Consider the following 21,772-nt stretch of genomic DNA (forward strand, 5'->3'; position numbering starts at 1 on the left):
GCAAGAAGTCTTCTAATTTCAGCAGGTAAGCATACCGTTGTTCAGCTAACTCGTTGCTCGAAAATGGCCAACTCCTACTTATAAGCTCCTGCTAATTGGGAACTTTTGTCGTTAAAGTTTTGCACTTCGTATTCTCTGATTGTCTTTGCATCGGTGCGACGTGATCTGGGACGAGGGCTGGAAGACGGAGAAACGTTGCGTTCGAAAAACGTAAAGGCACGAAGGTGAAAAGCAAAATGAGAAACTGAAGATTTAAAAAAAAATAAGTGGGAAATGTTCATGATACAAGCATAAGGCATACATTTTAGTTCTTTTTTTTGTTGTTTTTAACCAGATATGTTTATACAAAAGAATTATAATACATAACATTCAGCATACATGAAACAGAAGATATTAGGTATAATAATAATAATAATAATAACAGGAAAGCAAGTAAAAAGTGATTACAATGTATTCACATACGCCCGACGTGTTTTAAAACATTTTGCTCTGTTCCTCTGTAAACAAATCATTGAAATGATGTATATATATATATTTATATATATAAAAAGATGACATATAAAAACTTCTGCTTTGGGCTTCGGTGAACCATCTGCACATGACTGCTGCTGTTTTGACAGTAGGACTGCTGTAAGGCACCAGTTTGGTTGTTGATGAATGAGTCAAAGTAACGAGGCCCGACGCCGCCCAGCCATCCTGTCCGTGCATTAACGCCAACTTGAGATGAAGATTGTCATTTTAAGAGGAGCAATTCAGTCTTCTTGAACTGCTTGGTCCACTAATAAAACATCTGCTGTGAATTAAGGCAAGTGTAGTCACATACTTTGCCCCTGATATCACTTCCCTTATTTTTTCTTCTTTTTTCCTTTTTCTTCTGCGATACGACGTTCACCTTGTTTATTCAAACAGAGCTTGCCGGTGATTGTCGGTTTGAGTCTGCAGCCGCTTTCTGAGTTTAAACACCCAGGCAGGAGATCTTCGTCGAAGCTTCTTTTCTTCATTTTTCTGGACCTCTGGCTTTCTTTTTTGTGTGTGTGTGTCATCCCTCGGCTGATGTTGCTGCTGGAGCGTGTATGTGTGTGTGTGTGGGGGTGTTTGTGTGTTTGAGATGTGCTGCAGCAGAAGACATCTGGATGTCTACGCGTTAGTGTGCACAGAAATGCTGGAGAGGTCGTTCCTGATGATCTCGTTCACTGTCGAGACAAAAGAGAAACAAAAGGATTGTTGAAAATCACACAGCTAATGAGAACTCGCGCTGTTGTCATTTTTAAAATGCTGGCCTGGCTTTTAGTGCCTCAAGCAAACCATAAAAGTTGAGGTTAATTGAATAAATAACTCTTCTATCTTTTTGTTTACCCATCCTTAATGGAAAATGTACTTTATTTTAATAAATCCATTAGACTAGCCGATTGTAGTTAAAAGGCCAATACAAGAAACAAACATGTTTTTTTTAGCAAGTTAATAGAAATTTAGTAGATTAAATGACATGCGTAATGCAGACAGCACTGACTAAATCTGTACCAGGATGAGGATCGTCTGCTGACCTGTGGTCAAATTTGAAAGCAAAAATTCTCATGTGATGTGCATGAAGAAGATGTCTTGTTTTTCTGAGTTGGTATAGTCTTCTCTTGCAGCTTTATTCACAAATATGAAAAGCACAAGAAGAGACAGAAGCAAAAGTTTTTTTAGATTGCTGTGGATGAGACAAACATTCTAATCGTATATGACTTTTAGTAGGTCTTTAAAACATCTTAATGATAAAGTATGGCTCTTTCTGCTACTATTTCCCATCTATGATTATGAATGAATGGTTGTCTTAAGATAGATTCCATAGATTTCAAAAGTACAGTATTTGCATAGAGGAATAATTTATCACAGAGTAGATTTTTTTTGCCAGGGACTTTATTAAATCTAAAATTACCTAAACTGACCTTGGTCTAGGAGCAGACTTGTTTTAATGTAAAGATTAAGTGAAGATGCAAAGCAATAATATATTGTATCATTTGTCATTTTAAAGTTGCCACAATATAAATCTGCACTGTGGCTTTTTGAACAAGTCTTCGTTTCAGTTCATCTGTCAACCAGTCTGCAAGTTCTGCTGTTCAAACATGAGATAAAGCCATTAGGATAGTCTGCATACAATACACGTCACATTGTCTACACGCAGAAACTATTTTATTTATATACAAGCTAAAGAAAAGTGGAGCAGACATTCAGCCCTGTGGAACGCCGAGGTGGATAGGCTTAGAAAACTGCATGTAGAATTTCAGCAATTTGGAAATGAAACAACAGATGGTTTGAAAAAAACTAACAAATTATATGCAAAAATAAAAGACAAGTAATTTTTCCTAAACCTGTTCTGTAGGTCAAGTTACTCAGTATGAGCCCCATCACCTTTTCTTAAACTGTCCCATGAAATCAATTTATTTTTTCGAGTCGACTTCTAAAAGTGTAAGGATTACGATAAAGATTGCTGTAATGTCGATAAAGGCATTTCCATTGATTGTTGAGGATGGTATAAGTGACTTTAAATAAAATTGAAATCCACACATTTTTGGTTGAAACAAGTTAATCCAGCCATCGGAATTGGACAAAGGATTTCTTCCTAACAGCATTAACAGTATTGTAAGCAAATCGACACCAGAAAAACATATTTTCATACTACGGAATGCCATAAGTTTTGACTGGCTGTGCATACATAATGTGTAATGGTGACACCGGGCTACAATGGCACGGTCACAACCAAGCAGACAAACACACGGATATCAGTAGCTGCAATCCAAACATATCGATGTCATTACGAACGCGTATCGGCCTCGCACACACATCTGTGTTTTCACGCCGCCGTCTTGTCTTTCCTGCCACCGGTTCCTGTGCCGGCGCTTTTCCCACGGTCGGGGCAGCGCAGAGATCAGTACCCTCCCTCCCTGGCCTCCCCGGTTTATCTGCTATCTTCTTTGGCAAAACAGAGGGAAGTGACTGGAGAAAGATGGCGAGGACCCCGAGACCTCGCAAACAGGGGAGCTCCGGTCAGCCTCTGGGGTGATAACGGCGACTGAAGCGGACACCGAGAGAAAAACGGGACGGGTGAGACCAGCGGCAGGAAGTCCGCCCACCTCGAGGTTCAAAGGAGGCCTGGCAGTTTGTTATCAACAGATAGGGTTAGAACGGCGAGGCAGCAGCACGTTTCTAGACGAAAACAACACAAACCCAGCCTGAGGCTCCGTGGATTCAGTCTAAACACTCAAAAAAGTACTGCAGCTTGTTGCACGACGGCAAATTGTATGTAAAAACTGAAACAATCTGCAAGAACACTGGAAAAAAAAAAATCTTACCAAGTGTTTTTGATCTAGTTTCTAGTGCAAATTTCTTAGTACGCTTGAAATACGACACAACTAATGGATAACATTTCAGCAAGATACAGGAACTCAATAATTCCCTAATACTGATGAAAAAGTACTATATCCATTGGCAGATTATTTCACTTATGACCTGGAAAAAATAACTCATTATAAGTGAATTTTTCTGCCAATGAAAATGTACATTTTCATCAATATTAAGGAATTACATATTTAAAACAACCTACCATTTCTTGCAGGAAAGTTACCTGTAAGTTAGTTTTGTCTTTTTTTCAAGTGTAATAACTTGAAATAAGTGTTTCATTGGCAGAGAAATTCACTTCAAGATATTTTTCCCACGTTATAAGTGAAATAATCTGCCAATGGATATCGTACTTTTTTTCATCAGTATTGAGAAATTATTGACTTAAAACAAGTTCCTGTATTTAGCTGAAAGGTTATCTTATTAGTTTTTTGTCTTGTTTCTAAGTGTTTTAAAGATATTTTCACTAGAAACTAGAACAAAAAAACTTGGTAAGATTTAGTTTTTTTCCACAGTGCGAGTAGCGTAGCTCCAAATGAAACCTGCTATGTGGGATGGATGGACGCAATCTGAAACATCTAAAAGGGAAAGGTCACAAACTTTGAATCTTATGCCCTCTGCTCTGAATGCAAACACCGTCCTACTCACACACATGCATGCATGCACATGCACGCAGGTTGGTCGGGGCTCACCTCCCTCAACAGGAGGAACTCCCTTCGGAAAAATCCAACCTGTGCCAACACCGCTGGCTGTTTTCAACCCTGTTCCACTCCGAGGCTAAACAGGCATTTACACGCGGAGGTTATTTTTAGCCCCACCATTACAGGACATAAAGGAAGTAACAAGCACATGCAACAATGAAATGATCCAGCGTTAATGCCGCTGCTGCTCGGCTCTGTTTGCAGAGGTGAGAAAACGGCTCCAGGTAATTCTGAGCGAGGGCTGGGAAAACCCAACAACTTGGCAGCAAAAAAACTTAAAAAAAAAAAAAAAGCCACAAACGTTCCCTTTCTTTTTCTTCACTGCACATTTTGTTGCTTCCTTTCAATTTTTTACTTAATTTAATTTTTTGGTTTTAAAGTGACGTCCCGTCCGCCCACGTATTAACTGTGGTGCTATTTTAAAGCTTTCTCAACTAATATTTTCCGTCGGCATGCAGGGCGATGTTCCGTTCTGAGAAAAAAGACCAAAAAAAAAAAGTCACAAAGAGCTGCTGAAGGTAAAACACTGGCCTCTGTGTTGTCATCTTCGTACTCTGTCGCTGATGTGAGAATTTTAGAAGCAGGATGTGGCCAACTGTCGCACCACAAGACAACACCGCCGAGCTATTTATAGCCGCTTAATGATGCATCGTGCATATACTATTCAGTTGCCACAATTTCTGGGAAACTGAGAAATTTTCGAAGAGCCTGAATGAGTGATCATCCAAGTTATTACCTCTGTGAAGAGTCAGAAATGAAAAGGACTCGAGAGGTGTCCTGTTTCTAGAAATCTACTACACTTTTTCACATCTGAATTTCGACTAAACTGAAACTTTCCGCATCAACATGTCGCATCTTCGGGATTTCAGCGTAAAGAAAATGGCCCCAGGATTCAGACTGTTGTTGTGCAGCTCTGGAAACATGTTTTTTTTATTTATTTATTTTTTGCTTTTTTTTTTTTTTAACTTTCTGCTCCAGGTTAATAATGGAAACCTGTAACTGGGAGGATACGCTTTCGCGGATAAACAAAAACAGTGGAAAACTAAGCTCCAAATATTCCCCTGCTGAAAAAAAAAGAAACACGTGTCCTGCAAAGCTCTAGTTACACAGAGCGTCGCCCTTTTATTAGCTGCACCCGCAGAGCGCTCGGTTAAACGCATCCCGGACCTGTCAGGGCCCATACGTGCGGTGGGGTGGGTTATTTTTGGGTATAAGAGTGAGACGAAGATTAAGACTGAGATGCAGTCTAAGCATAACAGATGAATCGGCAATCCAGCTCCTTTTTGTGTCCCTGCTGGTGTTTTTATTTTTTATTTTTTTTTTATTTTATTTGGAACTGCAGCTCTGTCAACACTGGGTGTGACGGCAGGCTGGGTAAATGTTGACTTCGCTACAATTGCCTGCATCCAATGTGATGGAGGACGATTTGCTTCAACCTGCTAAGAAGGAAAGCATTGTGCATGTCGGTCACTATGCTTCAGGTTAACGGGTGGCGGAAATGGAAGAGCAAAAACGTACGCAATATAAATAACAGCAACATTTAACTGTCCAATAGAGGTTTAAAAAAAAAAAAAGAGTAGATTTTATGAAACTCACATTAAATTGTCAGCTGAATGATTTGGAGATCTGTGCTGACATTCTGAAGACAAATAGTTCTTTCTTAAATACCCCGCAAAAGTATTCACACACCTTTTATTATTGTTTATAGGGAATTTATGTTGCAGATTAACATAGATTATAGCTAATTCAGAAGGGGTGCATTTTGAATTCAAGCCACAGATTCAGATGGAGTTGGAGGCCGACACATTTTTGAATAAGATTTTTTTTAGCTCTTATCCATGTTTAGCTTATCTCGTCCTGCTGGAAGGTGAACCTTGAGCCTCTACATCGTCCTGCATGTAACTGCTTCAGTCTTTACATCATCTCTCACCAGCTTCCTGCTTCCGCTGCAGCATGACGCTGCCACCTCCATGTTTCAAGGTGGGGGTGGTGTGTTCAGTTAGTAGTTTTCAGCAAATTACCAGATATAGAGGTGGAGGTGTATGTTTAGAGATTAAATTACATAAATGTGAACTCCAGGCAGTACACTGTTCTGGATTTTATTTTGGATGTCAGAGAGGGGCTCAATGCAATTATATGCCACACTCTATTTTTATTCCTATGAACAAAACTGAAAGCTATGAAATCCAATAAGATGCATTCACTTTTGCCGCTTGAATGTTTTAAAATGTGAAAAAACTCGGCACCACAATACATTAAAGATCTGCTGCTGTTGTGTCAACCATCCAGACCTCTCAGATCTTCAGAACCAAACGAGGAGAAGCAGCATTCGGCATCTATGCACCACAAATCTGGAACAGACTTCCAGAAAACTGTAAAACAGCTGAAACACGGAGTGCCTTTAAATCTTGACAAAAAACCCACCTGTTTAGTTAGCGTTTGATTCAAAATGCAATCAATTACGAATTTAACGATGGCACTTGACTTAATGTCATGTTTTGATTGTTGATTCTATGTTGCATGACTTTGTATATTTGTGTTTATGATGTAAACACAATGCCTTTCTGCTAAAATGTGCTATACAAATAAAATTTCATTAACTCGTCTGTTATCAATTTCTAATTTTAAATGAGGAAATACGTTCAATATTTGCTTAAATCTTGGTTTCTAATAAATTTAGCTGCAAAAACACAAAAAAAGCAAAGCAAAAATAGGGTTAATGTTGCTATTTTTTTTTAGAAGTTTATTTTTGATACCGTACTGCTTAGTGAAGCATCCACGTTTATTTGGCAGCATTCAAACCAGGTAAGTGCCTTCAACAACTTTTGCCCTAATGAGTTTTGAGGTGCACTTCAGAGGATAACAGCATGGAATTTCAATTAGTATTGCATATCTCTATTTTAATACAGGATGTTCATAATTTGGTCCAAAGGCTATTAAATCGGGCCTTCCCCGTTTAACTGAAATACTTTAGGAGAACACATTCCAAACACGCACATGTCCAGCATACGGGATGTTTTCTTCCACATTCATTATACCGCAGTTCAGGTAAGAGCATTACAACTTAGTTTCTCTCGGTGTAAACCTGACCTGCACTGGGGATTCAGTTAGCACAGTCGGAGGCGTACGCTGTGCACTCGGGTTCGATAACAACCGGGCTTCCTCAGAGAACCGAGGATGCCCTGTGGTCTAAGATGCGGAAGCCCGGTGGGCCTCAGAGCCGCGCTGTCGTAACACAATCTCCCCTGCAGTCGAACGAGTCCTGACCGGCACAAACTCCCAGCCTCCTCCACTCAAGCCTCCCTCAAGCTGACGACCTATAACACGACCCCCGACCTCAAAGCCGTGACGGTAGCTTCCTGCCAAGCAACGTCTGTTCCCGGTTGGGGTCTCTTGATGCTGGAGGAGAGAAGGGCGTCTTCCTGGTTCTCTTGCTCCACCAACACGTATTCACTGCAGCTGTCTTCAGGGTCAAGGACTTCCACAATGAAGCAGAGGGAAATATTTCCTATGCTGACATGCACCGCATCAGCTCTGAGAGAAATTGGAGACGGCTTCCTTCTATTGTGGCAATCAGAGTTTTGGCAGCGCGAGGAAGTTCATCTGAGTCACTGAAGTTCTGTCTTGTAAACACCACCCGTTCGCAGAGACCGGAGGAGACCGGCCGCGAGGTGGACTCGGTGGCAAACCTAATCAGAACTTGCGCTTTCATGCGAAATTGATTTGGTTGGGAAGGCAAAGCTGCAACTTGCTGGAGAGAGAGAGAGAGACAATTGAATTTCCGGCTACATATTACTTTTGTTTCCCCCACTATATCAAATCTTCGCTCGGCCTCTGCTCAAACACTTAATGGACAATTTGCTGCCTCCCACGCGCGGCTCAAGTGGCTCAGACTGCGTCACTTATCTTCTGCTCGCAACCACCGGCGTCAAAAAATAGGGAGGGGTCAGAGGTCAGCGGTTATAATAGCTTAGTTTCATTTCGTTGTGACTTTTTTTTATCCAATTAAGTTAGTTTTAGGAGTGTGTTTTGTTAGTTACTCTGAATTAAATATTGTCTAATTTTAGCTTAGGTTTTATTAGTCATTGTAGTAGTTTTAGTTTTTCCATTCATCGGTTCATTTTTAGGTGTAGATTTCAAGAAGGTGAAAGTATTGTATTATATGGTGGCCCTGAAGTGCAAACCATTTCAACAAATCACTAAACACAACTACACACCGAAAAACTCAACATATTAAAAAAGAAGAAGTCATTGTGTTTTCTTAATCTGTAGTTGTGCTTAGTGGATGTGGTTGTTTTTTGAATGTTGTGGTTTTCAATTTGTTGTTGTGTTTCGTCATTTGTTGATGTGGTTTGCACTTCCGGGTCACCACAGTATAGTGATTATGTATACACCGACTGGGTAATGAACACTCAACAGAAGATGCCATTTTCAAAGAATGTGTTCAGTTGTTGTTGAACAACCGGCTGACTCTGGACTTTTCTTCCAACTTTTGCTGTCGCCATTTTGCAGACTAGCGCCAAGTGCTGTAATTTGCCAAACAGCTGTCGCAAACTGCTTTTGTGTTGAACAAACAAATTTAAAAGGCTAACAGATTCATTCAGGATATTGTATTATAATTTCAGTATGTTTTGGTTAATTCCATTAATGCATGACATTGTTCCTGTTGGTTATAGTTTTTCCCCATTAATTACCATTTTTACTTATTTCGGTTAACCAAAAAGGTTTTCTCAATTTCAGCTTTCGTTGTCTTGTTGTCTTTAGTAGACTGTAACGACCTTGGGGGTCAGAGCACACGTGCGCGTACAAACCGGCTCGACGCGGCCAAGTGTGATCAAGATGGAGTGGCTGAAAGGGGGCGAGTGGAACGGAAGGCCGACGCGGTCATTATTCCCACAGATAGACGCGAATGGAGGGAGACAAAGCGTTCCGCTCATTCTTCATGCTGATAAAGTGCGTCATAAATTCATCTGTGCCTCACAGGTCGACAGCTTCTAATCCATAGCAGGGCTCCCTTTGGGCCTAATGATGTGATGATATGTGCAGACAGTATATTTCATCTGTGCAGCTAGACTGAAAGTGTGAAGCCTCGGGCTTTCCCAAGTGGAAACATCCAGGATTCAAAACTGACAGTGGATTAAGAGAATAAAAAATGGCAGCAGAGCTGGAGTTTGTTTTAAGATGAGGTGGGTCTATCTCGAAAAACGAGGTATCACAACAACCTGCAGCAGTAATGTGGGGGTGCCAGTCAATTTTTAGCATTGCTGCAATGACTGGTAACACTGTGAAACTTGCGAATAAAGAGTCATTGTTTGATGTGTGGCATGGTAGATGAGAATCGTCGCTCTCAAAATCGATATTGCTCAATCTGAAGTTTCTCTTATGGAGTCAACAACTAACCAGCAGCTGAAGAAGAGGCAGGAAAAGATCATTTTCAGCTTCTTGCAGCTAACATTTGAATTAATTAAGAGGCACACCTAACAGATGGATTCTAAGGCAACATCTTAAACAAATTACATCCCTGTGTGACATCATGGCAAAACAGAACGACACCAGGCAAGTTATCAAGGCTCATCTTGTGTACATTTTCCGGGTGCCTGAGGGAATCGCTTCAAACAATTATACGGAAGTATAAAAAATCAAAAGGAGATGGGTTATGTGTTCCAGAGATGAACAATTGTAGTGCAGATTATGAAGACCTTGTGTAGATTCAGGCTGATGCTGGTAAGAGAGTGTGATTACCAACAGTGAAACTAGCAGCAACTGCTGGAAAGGCCCTTCAGAGAGGAAAGAGACATGACTTCAAAAGAAACAGAGAAAAAAACTGTTTATGGTTTTCACTCACGCACAAATACCTTAGTTTCTGGAGGCATGCCCTTGAGAGGATAAAAGTAAAAATAAAGTGCTTGTCCAATGTTACATTTGAAGGGTAGAAGGGTGAAATTTCTAACCTTGAAGACTATCCCAACTGTGATGTAAGGAAACAGCAAGAGGGACTGGTGTGCTTCACAAAAGTATATTATATCATGAGAAAATATTTTTGTAATGGCTAAAGACATCTGCACAGATGTTAAAATCTTGGACACAACGGCGGATTCAAAATGGACAATGACCGACTACAAAGTCAATGTGTTTTAGTGACCATCACAAAGCTCCGATCTCGGCCCAGTAGGGAAAGGTGTGTCCAAGCAAGGTTGACCTACAAACCTGACCTGGTTCTCTCATCTTAAACGGGTCAAACTTTCAGCAGGTTTTTGTTCGAGTCATGTGGTTTAAAGGGCAATTCTGAAGCAGGAAAAAGAAAAAGTTTTGTCATGTTCTCCAGTATGTGTAATTAACTACCTTAAAGGAGCAGGTTTAGCAACTATTCATGTTTTGTAATAAAAAAAAAAATGCTTCAAGCTGTGAACAATTGTCTGCTGTATACTTCTACATCAACACTACTGGCTTTTACCTGGATGACAAATCGCCTCTACTAAAGACTCAATCTAAGACTAAAGTTCAGTCCAACATGCCAATTTAAAAGCCTTCTGAATAACCTGCCGTTTAATTCAATTAATCTCTACACTTGATTAAAAGGCTAGACCACAAAGATGTTTTCCAAGCCTTTTTAGATGAATCAGGTCTGTTTGCCAAACAAAATAGCACCACCTATGCGTTTCATTGTGTGCCTCACCTGTTCCCCTTAAGCATAGCCAGACTTTCTAGAAAGGCTCGAGAACAGTAAAACAGTGGTATCCCAAATTAGGACCATAAAGAAAACAACTTTTACTGAAAGCCCCACCACTGATGAGCTTACATTGGCGCACAACCGCTGCCTTTGATCTTAGGTGGTATGTTCTGCCTCTCCCTATCACTCCACAGTCTGTCTCTCTTTGTGGGCCTGCCACACTTCCCTCTTCTTCACCTCCTCCTCCTCTCATTTCCTCCCGGGGCCCAGGAGGACGCGGGTGTGTGCGCTTGAGGTCGGTCTCTGGGGAGGATGAAGGGAGGGAGGTGTTTACGTGGAAGGTGGTCTCCAGTGCCCTTAACAATGACTCCTCTGAATTCATTGTGCGGTCGGTGGAGACTGGATAACTAACGGTGTTTCAAATAAATAAAATCAAATGAAAATGTTTGCAGGACATACATGGCGTGTAGGGAGGATTTCACAGATTTGGGCGATTGGTACCCACAACGCGCACCGGACTGGCAAGAAAATTCACCGAACGTGTTGCGGATGTTTGAAATGTTGCTCTAAAAATCTGTGCGTCGGATTTTCCAGATTGTACAGCTCAGCCTGATTGGGTTAAGTTGTGCTCTTGCAGCTACTAGCGCGAGAATACCACAACAGAGCTCGACAATCAAAGTGTTTATCAAAAGCACATTCAGACGTTCGAAGCGCGAGAGCTTCTGTGCGCATGTGATGATGACTTGATGAAAACAAAAGCTCTGTTTCACACAACCAATGAAGCGTAACACAAACACAAGACCATTAAAAAGCATCAAACCGAGGCGAACGCTCTACATCTCTGGGATTGAGATATGAAAGGAGACATTAAAACTCTTTGCACGGCTCATTACCGGTGGCTTTATGGTAAAATAACTCAGCCATCTGATAAAAGCTGCAGCGAAGGAGTCTGGACTATGAGAGCTCCTATGCAGGCTGATTCAGACAGCTTGAGATTTTAGTAGTTTGAAAATCTGCACACAGTGTAAAAAAAACAAAAAAAACAACACATACTGAAGCAATCATAATGCAGTAGGTTGCGGCCACTTGGTTGAAATCTGGCTGTGCACCTGTACAGAACACAATTTACTACTGCGCAAGTAGCGTGGAGCTCTAAATCAACTGTTGCCTGTCTTAAATTACTCTCCTTTATTTTTACAAAGTGAAGCGATTGCGTGTCCGTCCAAAAAGGGGGTTACATCAGTTTGTGCTTTATTGTTCACTATCCATCACGCAGAGATGTGCTTAGAGAGGCTCTTTCCTGTTGTTTTAGTGTTTTGCAGCTGATGTGCGAGAATAAGGAGCATGTCACGGCCTCTGGTTAACCCCTCTGTTTTGCCATCCATGAAAAACTGAAAACTCCCCTCACTGTCATCTGCAGGCATGCATGTTATTTTTTGTTGTTGTTGTTGCTAAAAATACAAGTGCGCCGCAGCGACTAAAAGCCATTTGTGGCTGCAAGATACTTTTCCTTCCAAAAACACTGAAACCTCTGACTGTCTAAGGGTTAGTTTTGATTTTCTTATTTTATTCGATCTTGGATAAGTAAATAATAGTAATATTGATGTGAGTTTGTATAAAAGTGAGGAAATCTGATCTGTCGCTGGCTAAGATCCAGCTAGCCTGTTTTAGCTGATTTATTAGCTTCAGCAACTCTATGATGTAAACTGTTTACATCTGTGCAAAGAGAAAGGAGTACAACTTTAAATTATAAGTTTTTTTCAATTCAAATTCGCCGGTAGAAAAATTAAGTGTAACACAGTTGTGTTGTTAGACTTTTGTCATTAGCATATTTGCTACAAGGACGTTGAGCTTTTCTGTATTCAAAAAGCCACAAGCCTCCAACTCCGAGTTGCTCAACTGCGAGTCTCTTGGATGGGAGTCGAAAAATGTTGAGGAAAACGAAAGAGACAGTCTTTGAATTAACCCGAATTACTGAGAATATACTGTACATGGGCAACTTTTTAAATCCATACAATCTGGAGAAATATAATATCAGCAGCTAGTAGCGTACTTGAAGCTAACACCAAAACAATCGGCAACTAGAAACTGCTAACCTTGGGCATAACACTGAACCCAAATCAGAGCTTCAAAACAAATCTAACATCAAATTTCTATAATCAGAAAGCTGTTAACTTTCCATTGCTATGGAGATTTGTAAATCTTATTCTTCCCACAGATATGGGTAACCATCACCTTTTTTTAAATTTATTTTTTTAAATTTCACAAAACCTTAATTTAAAAAACTCATTTGAACAAACCTTAAGAGCAGTTCTTCTAAACTAAACTGCTAATCTCACTCCCTCCCCTGTCATGCTACAGTGTGGGCGGCTGCATGATATAAGTCAAATGTCACCAAATGTCAAAAAGGACTCTAAAGAGGAAAGAAGACGTCACTAAATAAGAACATGTTCTCTTCGTTTTCCCTCCAGCGCTCCAACGCCACGCCGAAGCCAGGAACCATCAGATAAACGGTCGTTTTGTTGACCCCGAGAGAACGGTCTGCAGCTCTAAATCCTCATCGTCTGCTGGGACCCAAAAACACAGAGAAGAGGGTCTCCTCAAGGCACGTCGTCAGACTTCTTCACACACAAGAGGAAAGGAGGTGGAGAGAGGCCACTTGTCTTCCTCTCCAATGTGTTCGCCCTGGCCTTGATTTCCACAGAGAGCCAGAGCTGCAGAACCTGCATCTGGACTCTGCAGTTCCAGACTGACTGAGTCAGGGGTGAAGAAAGAGACAGCAGGTGAGACGGCAATGCTTTCTGCCAACTGTAAATCAAGGGATCAGGTTTTCACCTGCCTTTTGTTCATGCTGTTACAAATCCCAGAGACTTAGCGGATAGCGTAGCTCAGGAGGCGAAGCCGCCGTGTGTGTGTGTGTGTGCGTGTGCGTGTGTGTGTGTACTTTCACAGAAAAGGAGTTCTGCTACTCCAGTTCAGAATGCATTAGACATTTTTCTTACATGGCGTTTGGACATGGCTCTAGGTCCAGTACATTTAAACAGCCCAAGACAATCATACGTGCTAATAGAATCCAGATTTAAATCAACAACACTGTCTGCAGGGAGTCTATCCAGGAAGTGTTGATAAATTATTAACCAATGTCTTCTGATCAATTATAAGCAATCAATTACTTACTTACATATTCCAAAAGCTGTCCTTATTAATAGCTTTAAACCTATAAAATATTAGTGAAACACTGTTGGAATAAATTTCACATTTATTGCAGTAGTTGTGCTTATTTGTATGTTTATTTGCATTGCTGAATTAATTTAAATCACTATAAAATAGGTAAATGAGAAATGAGGCGTTTATGCACAGAGAGCCGAAACACACTTTTTAAAAGGTTGTTTTGTTTGGTCAGTAAAAATTAGAGAATAATAATAGCAGTTTTTATTTCTATTGATTGTCAGAAGAAGGAAATGATCATTTTCAAGTTGGAAAAAGTGTGCAGGAAGGAAGAATTACAACCATAATCCAAAATCCAATATGGCTGCCAGATGTTCAAAACACCCACGTTTACTAAGCACTGGAGGCTTCCATGTCATTATCCCACAGATAAAAACATGTAAATAATGTTTGAATGCATAACATGTAGAGACATACAATGCTACTGGAAGGTATGGCTAACGATGATTAGCCCTGTGATTGAGCAAAACAATTACAAAATCCTACACATTGTTTGACTTGAATTAGGGCTGTACGACAGGGGTCTCAAACTCAATTTCCCCGGGGGCCGATGGAGGTAGAGTCTGGGTGAGGCTGGGCCGCATCGGGTTTTCCACAAGAAAAGCTCTTACAAAAACATTCCAATGTTAGCAAATGACTTTATTTTTATTTTTTAAACACACAATAAGATGAAAAAATAAATAAATTAACAATTCATAAGAAAAAAAAAATCAGTAATAAATAAATAAAATATAATAATAACACAGCAGCTATAGAAGACTAGATAAATGTAATTATAATATTTCAGATTCAAATGGCTGTATTAACCTTTAACCTTTAACTTTCTGAACATGAATGGAACATTGAACATAAACTGTTATGAATATAACAGTTTATAAACTGTTTCTTCTGCCTACGTCTTACTGCTAGAGGTCTGGCAGCGCTTCCTCTCGCATAGCCGAGCCACATTTGGCTTAAGGGAGGAGGCAGTTGAGACCCTAAGGAGAGCCTGAAGATGCTCGTCAGTAAGTCTGGACCTGTACTTGGACTTATTGAAGTTCAAGGTAGAGAAGAGCTTTTCGCACAAGTATGTGCTCCCAAAAAGACACATGGTCCGCTTGAACATTCGGGAAAGCTCAGGGAAGCTGGGTGGCAATTCTCTCAAAATTGCCCAAGCTTGTCTGCTTTCCACTCACCTCCTGAACTTGGCTTTGAGTTCAGAGTGGCACTGCGGGTCAATGAGCTCCATTTGAAGCACTGTGATTGGTAAGTTAGTTCAGCTCCGCACACAACACTGAAAAGTGCCAATCATATCAAACTCGCGGGCAGTGTTGGTATAGTTACTTTGAAAAAGTAACTTTAATCGGACTACTGATTACTCCTTGAAAAAGTAACTTAGTTAGATTACTGACTACTTGATTTGGAAAGTAACTAAGTTACACTAAAAGTAACTTTTTAGTTACTTTCAGCAGGTGCTAACAACACTCCGCCTCCTGTGAAAATCACATTGAGCTTTGCCAATACTTTTTTGTAAGCTATTTTATAATGGTAACATCAACAATGTGTCTCCACTGATAAGGTTGAACTGAAGAGGAGATTGTAGAAAAATAAAAAACGTGAGTAGTTTGTGTGGTCCACTGTTGTCTGGAAAACTCTAAGAAGGATTTTAAAGCCCTCCCCCCCACTCCCCCCCGGCCTCCAGGTTCTGCGTTACGGCCCTGCGTTACGTTTGGTGTCACTGCGCACAGAGCTCCTCCTGCAGCTCACAGCTCAGATGGCTGCACAGATTTGTGACACTTATCTTAGTATTAATAATTAGAATTAAGTTGCCATTATAATTATTGGAAACTACGGACACGTTCATTCGTGGCTGTTTTCACGTTTATTGCGCTGTTTAAATTAGTCTCGATGTTTGTAGTTTTCTGGAGCGCAACGCGAAGCTCGACGTCATTCAGAGGTAATACAGTAACTTGACATTAACAAAGACACAGCGGGACGGATCATCTGAGAAATGATGAACAGGGAGAGATGGAGTAAGACTACCTTAATGACGAACAAATTCTGGGATTTAGCTATTATGAGTCTCTGCTTATTTCCAAACCCAAATGAGCAACTTCACCCAAAAGTAACCGCCGCTCATTAAATCGGCAAGCAACTTTAAAAATGAAGCCCAAAGCCGCTTATAATAATCGGACTTGTCAGCAGAATCTCAAAATAGTTCCAGTTTTTCCACCAACAAAATGCGCATCTCCCTCCATTGTTTACATTTCTGTCGCATAGAGACGTCGGTCACTCGACAAGACACGTAGAGGAAATACGATTAAATTACAAAAGAAGATAGTAACGCAAAAATGATTTTGATAAGTAACTGTAGTCTGACTACTGGATTTGAAATAGCATATTACTCGTTACTGAAAAAAGTGGTCCGACGTCAGTAACACGTTACAAATTAACGCGTTACTGACATCACTGCTCGCGGGCCACACTAACATTAAACTTTCATATTAAGGTGGGGGCCACAAACTATCGTCCCGAGGGCCGCAGTTGGCCCGCGGGCCGTGAGTCTGAGACCCCTGCTGTACGATATCAATCGATATAAAAGTTTTGTAATTGCTGATATCAATAATTATTGATTAGTTTTAAATATCTAAAATACTGCCAAACTGGTGGCATGATCGTTCCTCTTTTATCCACAGTTTTCAGTAAATCAAAAAACATGAGCAGGTCAACAACATAATCTACATGTATATATCAAAAATACTTTTTGTTTTCTATCGTAAATAAGGAGTTGGAAGGTAAATTAATTATATACAGTAGAGACCAACAGTGTGTGTCCAAACTGTTGGTCTGTACTGTATCTGCTGCAGAGTTTGTAGCTGTATGTTGCTGCAGTTTCTTTGGAATGCCTCCTTTAATTTTAGGATACCTCGTAAAAAGCTCTTTCCCCTTTTTTGATAGCATGTTGCTCCGGGCAAATCTGAGCTCAGCTGAGTGCAATCAGCGAGTCGGGGGACCGGTTGAAGTTTATTCCTGCCATGGGTCATATGTCAACAGTAGGACACTTACAGTTCAGCGGTTATATGCGTTCCCTCTCCTAACGTAAACCTGTTCACCCACTGCTCAGTAAGTCTCGGCGCTGCGAGCGGCCACCGGTGGGAGAGGAAGAAAACGTGATCTTTAACGTTGGCAGTGTTTTTCCTTCTTTGACTTTAACTGTTTCAGATGAGGAAGAAGCACGTAGGGTCTGTGGATTTGTGTGTGTGTGTGGGGAGAGAGAAAGAGAGACGGAGGTAAAGAAGCACATTTGCAGTGCTAAACGCTGCCAGGGAAAATCACGATTGTACGCTACTTTCTTCCACCTCAGATTTTCCCCTCTTCTCTTCTTAGCCTGTCTGCATCTCTGTCTCCTTTATGTCTATGGCCGACTTGTTTCTCCTCATGCTTGCTGAAAATTCCTGGATGTGAGGAAAGAATGAGAGTCTTCTGACCCTAAAATATATATAAAAAACTTTGAAACACATCTTGAGGCCTTTGGGTATTGTTCCACTTTAGTCTCACCAGATAGTCAGAGAAACAGACGTCCTAAATCCATCCCTGTATTGGTGGCCTTCTTTTTCTTTTTCTTTTGTTACCTTTACCGTTGACCTCTACGGAAAAATCAGTAGGGTAGCGCCAACGCTAAAACAGGTACTTTTTACTTCTTGTGACTGATTCTACTTTCACTGCTCCAGAGTTTTATTTCACTCACTTACACTTTCCATCTCAACAGCCCCTGTCTCTCATTCTCCCCCGCCCACCTTCTACTTCCCGGGGTATTTTGTGTACTGAGCAGAAGGTTAGCCCTGCCAATCGCTCCAAGACCCACCGGCTTTCCCCATCCAGGCAAGCTGGACCAGACCTCTATGTTGACATCCGTCGCTGCAGGATACTGTTTCACTGAGCTAACGAATTTCAGATGGGGAGCTGTTATTAAGCGGTCTGGGATGGAGACCTGCTCCTGTTTACAGATGCCGCAGGTATTTTTATATGTTGTAAAGACAACAGCTAGAAACAAGAACCTCGGCACGGTTACCGCGTTCTAATAGAGACTCGCCTCCGTATACCACATTTGACTGCTACAACTGCTTCGGTGTCCATGTTTCTGGACACTTCGTGAGGAAAAAACTAATCTTGCCCCCTCCAGACCTCTCTATGAAATGTTCGGTTTATTAAAATGACTGTGCTTATTTTGTGTTTTACTGCAAGACTTTTCCATACAGTGCCTTTGCAAAAGTATTCACCCCACTTTTTATGACAACACAAACCACCACTTTAATATATTTTTGTGGGATTTTATAAGTAGGGAAGAAGAAAAATGATACATGGTTTTCATTTTTATTTCTACTATTGTAAAATCTGAAAGGTGTGGGCTTGCCAGTCTTTCCAGGGTTTCCTCTGACAACCTTCACCCATGATGAGATAGTTGGGATGGTGTCTTCAAGGGTTTATTATCTCCTATTAAATCTGAGAAAACTCCAAAGAAATAGCCAGAGATTTTGGAAAAAGCCAATCCTCCTGCACAACTTATATTGACAATGAACTTACCACTCCAAAGACTGAACAACATCGGTACTTTTTAAAGAAGTTGTTGTCGCTTAATGTTGAATAACAAGATTCTTCATATGTTTTATTGTGCTTTTATTGAAAGTGCTTTATCCTTTTGCCTTATTTGCTACTGGTGGGTCAGACATGCTTCTGCGGCCCAGAGAAAATGTCATCGGGTAAACGGTGACGACAGCGAGTAAATTGTCATGAATTGCAAAACCATGTGGTGTATTTACGTGGAGTGGGTGGTCAAAAAGGCAAACGAAATTATGATTGACAAAACCAATCCACTTAATCAAAAGTCTCATTTGTTCCATAAGCTGTTAAGCTCCTAAATATGTAACATACATGATGTTTATTTGAAGGAATGCCATGTTGGTTTGTATGTATTTGTGATTTATTTTGTGTTGATACATGTAAGAATGTGTAAGGCTATCAATCTCTCTGATGCTAGCTATCTGTAGAAATCGCAATTGATAGTAATATAGCTAGCTAGCAATAAATAGCTATCACGAAAGAGATAGCTGGCTAGCTAGATCAATAGCCTCTATCTAGTTAGGTTAACAGTTAGTTAACAGTTTAGGCAGTTTTCCTGCCTAAACTGTAGATGCATTGGGACTCAGTAGTTGGGGAAATTATGAAGACTGCTGGATGCCCTGATGTGTAGACATAGGAGTCGCATACCCCAATACCAGCCAGTGCTTGCAGTTAAGTAGTTCAAAAAGACTAATCTGCTCACAGACTAACTAACTAACTAGCTAACTACTGTTCTTTCTAATAGCACTCAAAGGAGCTAACCCCTAACTTTTACCAGGGCAATGTTTGCAACCACATGCATGGATGTAAGATAAACAACTAAAAGCAGAAAGATAAAAGCCAAACTCAAGTGAATTCTTCTGAAAATTCTACAAATATTGCCTTTTCCTAGGAAGAAAGCTCAGATCATTTTGTCAGATCAGCCCGCCCCGTTGACATTTGTCATAATGTGATTCAGTAATGAGAGTGTCTGGAATGACGCGGTAACTCCATGATCACAGATATACAGAGGAAACCCCCGGCCAAGCCGCAGGCCGTGTTTTAGTCCTGACCCTCTGTGATCCATGTGGCTTGGTGGCTTTTCAACGCGTGTCTCCCAAACCTCAGAATGTGAGCCACATAAACCGAGCCTCCAAACGGCTGCGTCAGGAGAAACTATAAGACAAACATTATATATGACGAGGTAGCAGTTCCAGAGTTTACATGAAGTTTCAAAAATGTGCCAGTTGAGTTTTATATTCAAGTTAATTTTTGTACTTTTTATTTAAGATCACTGGAAAACAAAAAGTATCTGCATAGCAATCCTCACTCATACTTTTAGCGGCTATTCGGCAATACCAGCCCCATTTAAAACCCAATTCAGAGTCTCTCATCTAAGTGTCTCCGTGTGTGGACCCTAGACACAAATGGAACCCAATTTGTTTAGATAATCTCACGGCAGCTTTTCAGCAGACGCATTCTTTTACAGTGACTGTGGATATTATGACGGAGCGACTGAAACCAGACCAGATCTGCTGGCTGAGCCGCCAAGGCCTTCGGTGTGCAAACACACGCATGAATAAAGAAAGAAGAAGAAAAAAAAGAAGCAACCTGCCAAAAAGAATGAATCTAATTTTTACAGATTCATGGTGCTTAACGATTTAAAACCAATAATGTTCCAAATGGTTGTTACAAAGCTCTAAAAGTTAAAGACACGGACCCCCTTTAGCCTCCCGAATGCTAGTGCTGTTTCTAACTCCGAAATCTGATTATCTGCTAAACTGCAAGCAATTTGAGGCAACGCTGTCAATAATTGCGTGGATTTTCGAATATGTAACAGAAAGCTGTGATCAGAACCAGAACCTTAGAGGCTCTTATGTTTAGCCAGCGGGACAGAGAGAGAGGATTTGTAAAAGGAAACAGAGTGTGCTAAGGTAATTCAGAGGACTTCCGCAAAACAGTAAAGGTATTTCTCCTCTAATGTGAAGACATCACGTAATCTCTTGGTTCCATTAATGTACTTCAGCTGCATCATCTATCCTTTATATTGCAAGTGAATATTGTTTTAAACCACACTGATATGCGCTTTATGGGAATGTTTCCCAACTGAGAGCTTTTAAGTTGTACAAAGATTTTTTTTTTTCTCTCTCTCTAGGAAGGTAATGATCTTGATCTCCCTCGGTACCTGACAACAATTAAGTTCTGGACGATCAAAGAAAGCGCTGGGTGTCTGAAATTTTATAAGCTAATCATTTTTTGAGCGAATACCATCACAATATCTGCATTGATCTGCATGTTGAATACCTAGCTTCACCACCGCAAGTGCACAGCGAAGTCTGTAGAACTTGATAATGGGCAATAAGAGGCTAAAGCTGCTCAATTCGCACAGGAGTAATGGTTTTTAATCTCAATGAGAGGAAATTGAATCAAATCTATTGCCAATCCCCAAAGTATAGTTGTTCTTCCATATTATTGGCAGTCAATGACTCTCAAAGGCTAACACGCGAGTGCACCTACCAATTAATTCTTCCCCTGGCTATAAAACTTCTTCAAGAAGCTCAAACTTTTACTTATACGTCTCCGCGAGACGTGCTGCCAGGAAAGCAGATTCCTAATATGAGAAGGCAGCAATAACAACAACAGTAAAATATCCACATCCTGTCTGAAGTCATAAATAATAAAGAAGCCATCACGTTTTTTTTCTTGTACCTGTCAATATGTCTACATGTGGAAGGAGACTATGTTCTAGGCATTGCACTTAACCACAAGACAGCCTCTCTTTCTCTACACTATTAGTCGGACCTTGACCTGCTCCCTAAAGGCTAGGGGTTCAGAGGTTGAGTGGACTGAAAGTGCACTGTCCCTTCCAGTGCTTCTGCATCTAGCCGACCATACCATCTGAGAACGAGAGAGAGACACACCACCTATGCATCCAGGAGCAGTCCTTCCTTGTCTAAGCCCCATTAGACACTTTAAGCTCCTCTCTAATGAACACCCTTTGCCCCAAAATCCTCTCATTCCACTGCCCCCCACACTCCTCCGACCCTGCCTTGCGGCACTCTCCAATGTTAGCTACTCAGCATGTTTTTCAGCCTGATGTGGATGCGCTTTCAATCATCATTAGGGGTTTTGCAGAGTCCTGGGGTCCGGGCAGCGTGCCAGAGTGTGTAAAAGTTTCCATGAGGAATGCCTTGAGTTGCCCTCGGAAGCGTCA

At 40.9% G+C, this 21,772-nt stretch overlaps 1 protein-coding gene across 2 annotated transcripts in view; it reads right to left on the minus strand.

Annotated features, from left to right (window-relative positions):
* Positions 1–221: 221 nt before the first annotated feature.
* Positions 222–21,772, minus strand: part of LOC122831773 (nuclear factor of activated T-cells, cytoplasmic 1-like) — a 76,109-nt gene continuing 54,558 nt past the window's right edge. The window contains exon 10 of one of the 2 annotated variants that reach the window (XM_044118222.1): positions 222–1,193. In XM_044118222.1, coding sequence (XP_043974157.1) covers positions 1,138–1,193 — 56 coding nt within the window. In that variant the 3' untranslated portion in view covers positions 222–1,137. The remainder of the gene's footprint in view (positions 1,194–21,772) is intronic. The other variant, XM_044118221.1, reaches the window with a different exon arrangement.

The sequence above is a fragment of the Gambusia affinis genome, linkage group LG05 (genome assembly GCF_019740435.1).
Source record: "Gambusia affinis linkage group LG05, SWU_Gaff_1.0, whole genome shotgun sequence".
NCBI lineage: Eukaryota > Metazoa > Chordata > Actinopteri > Cyprinodontiformes > Poeciliidae > Gambusia > Gambusia affinis.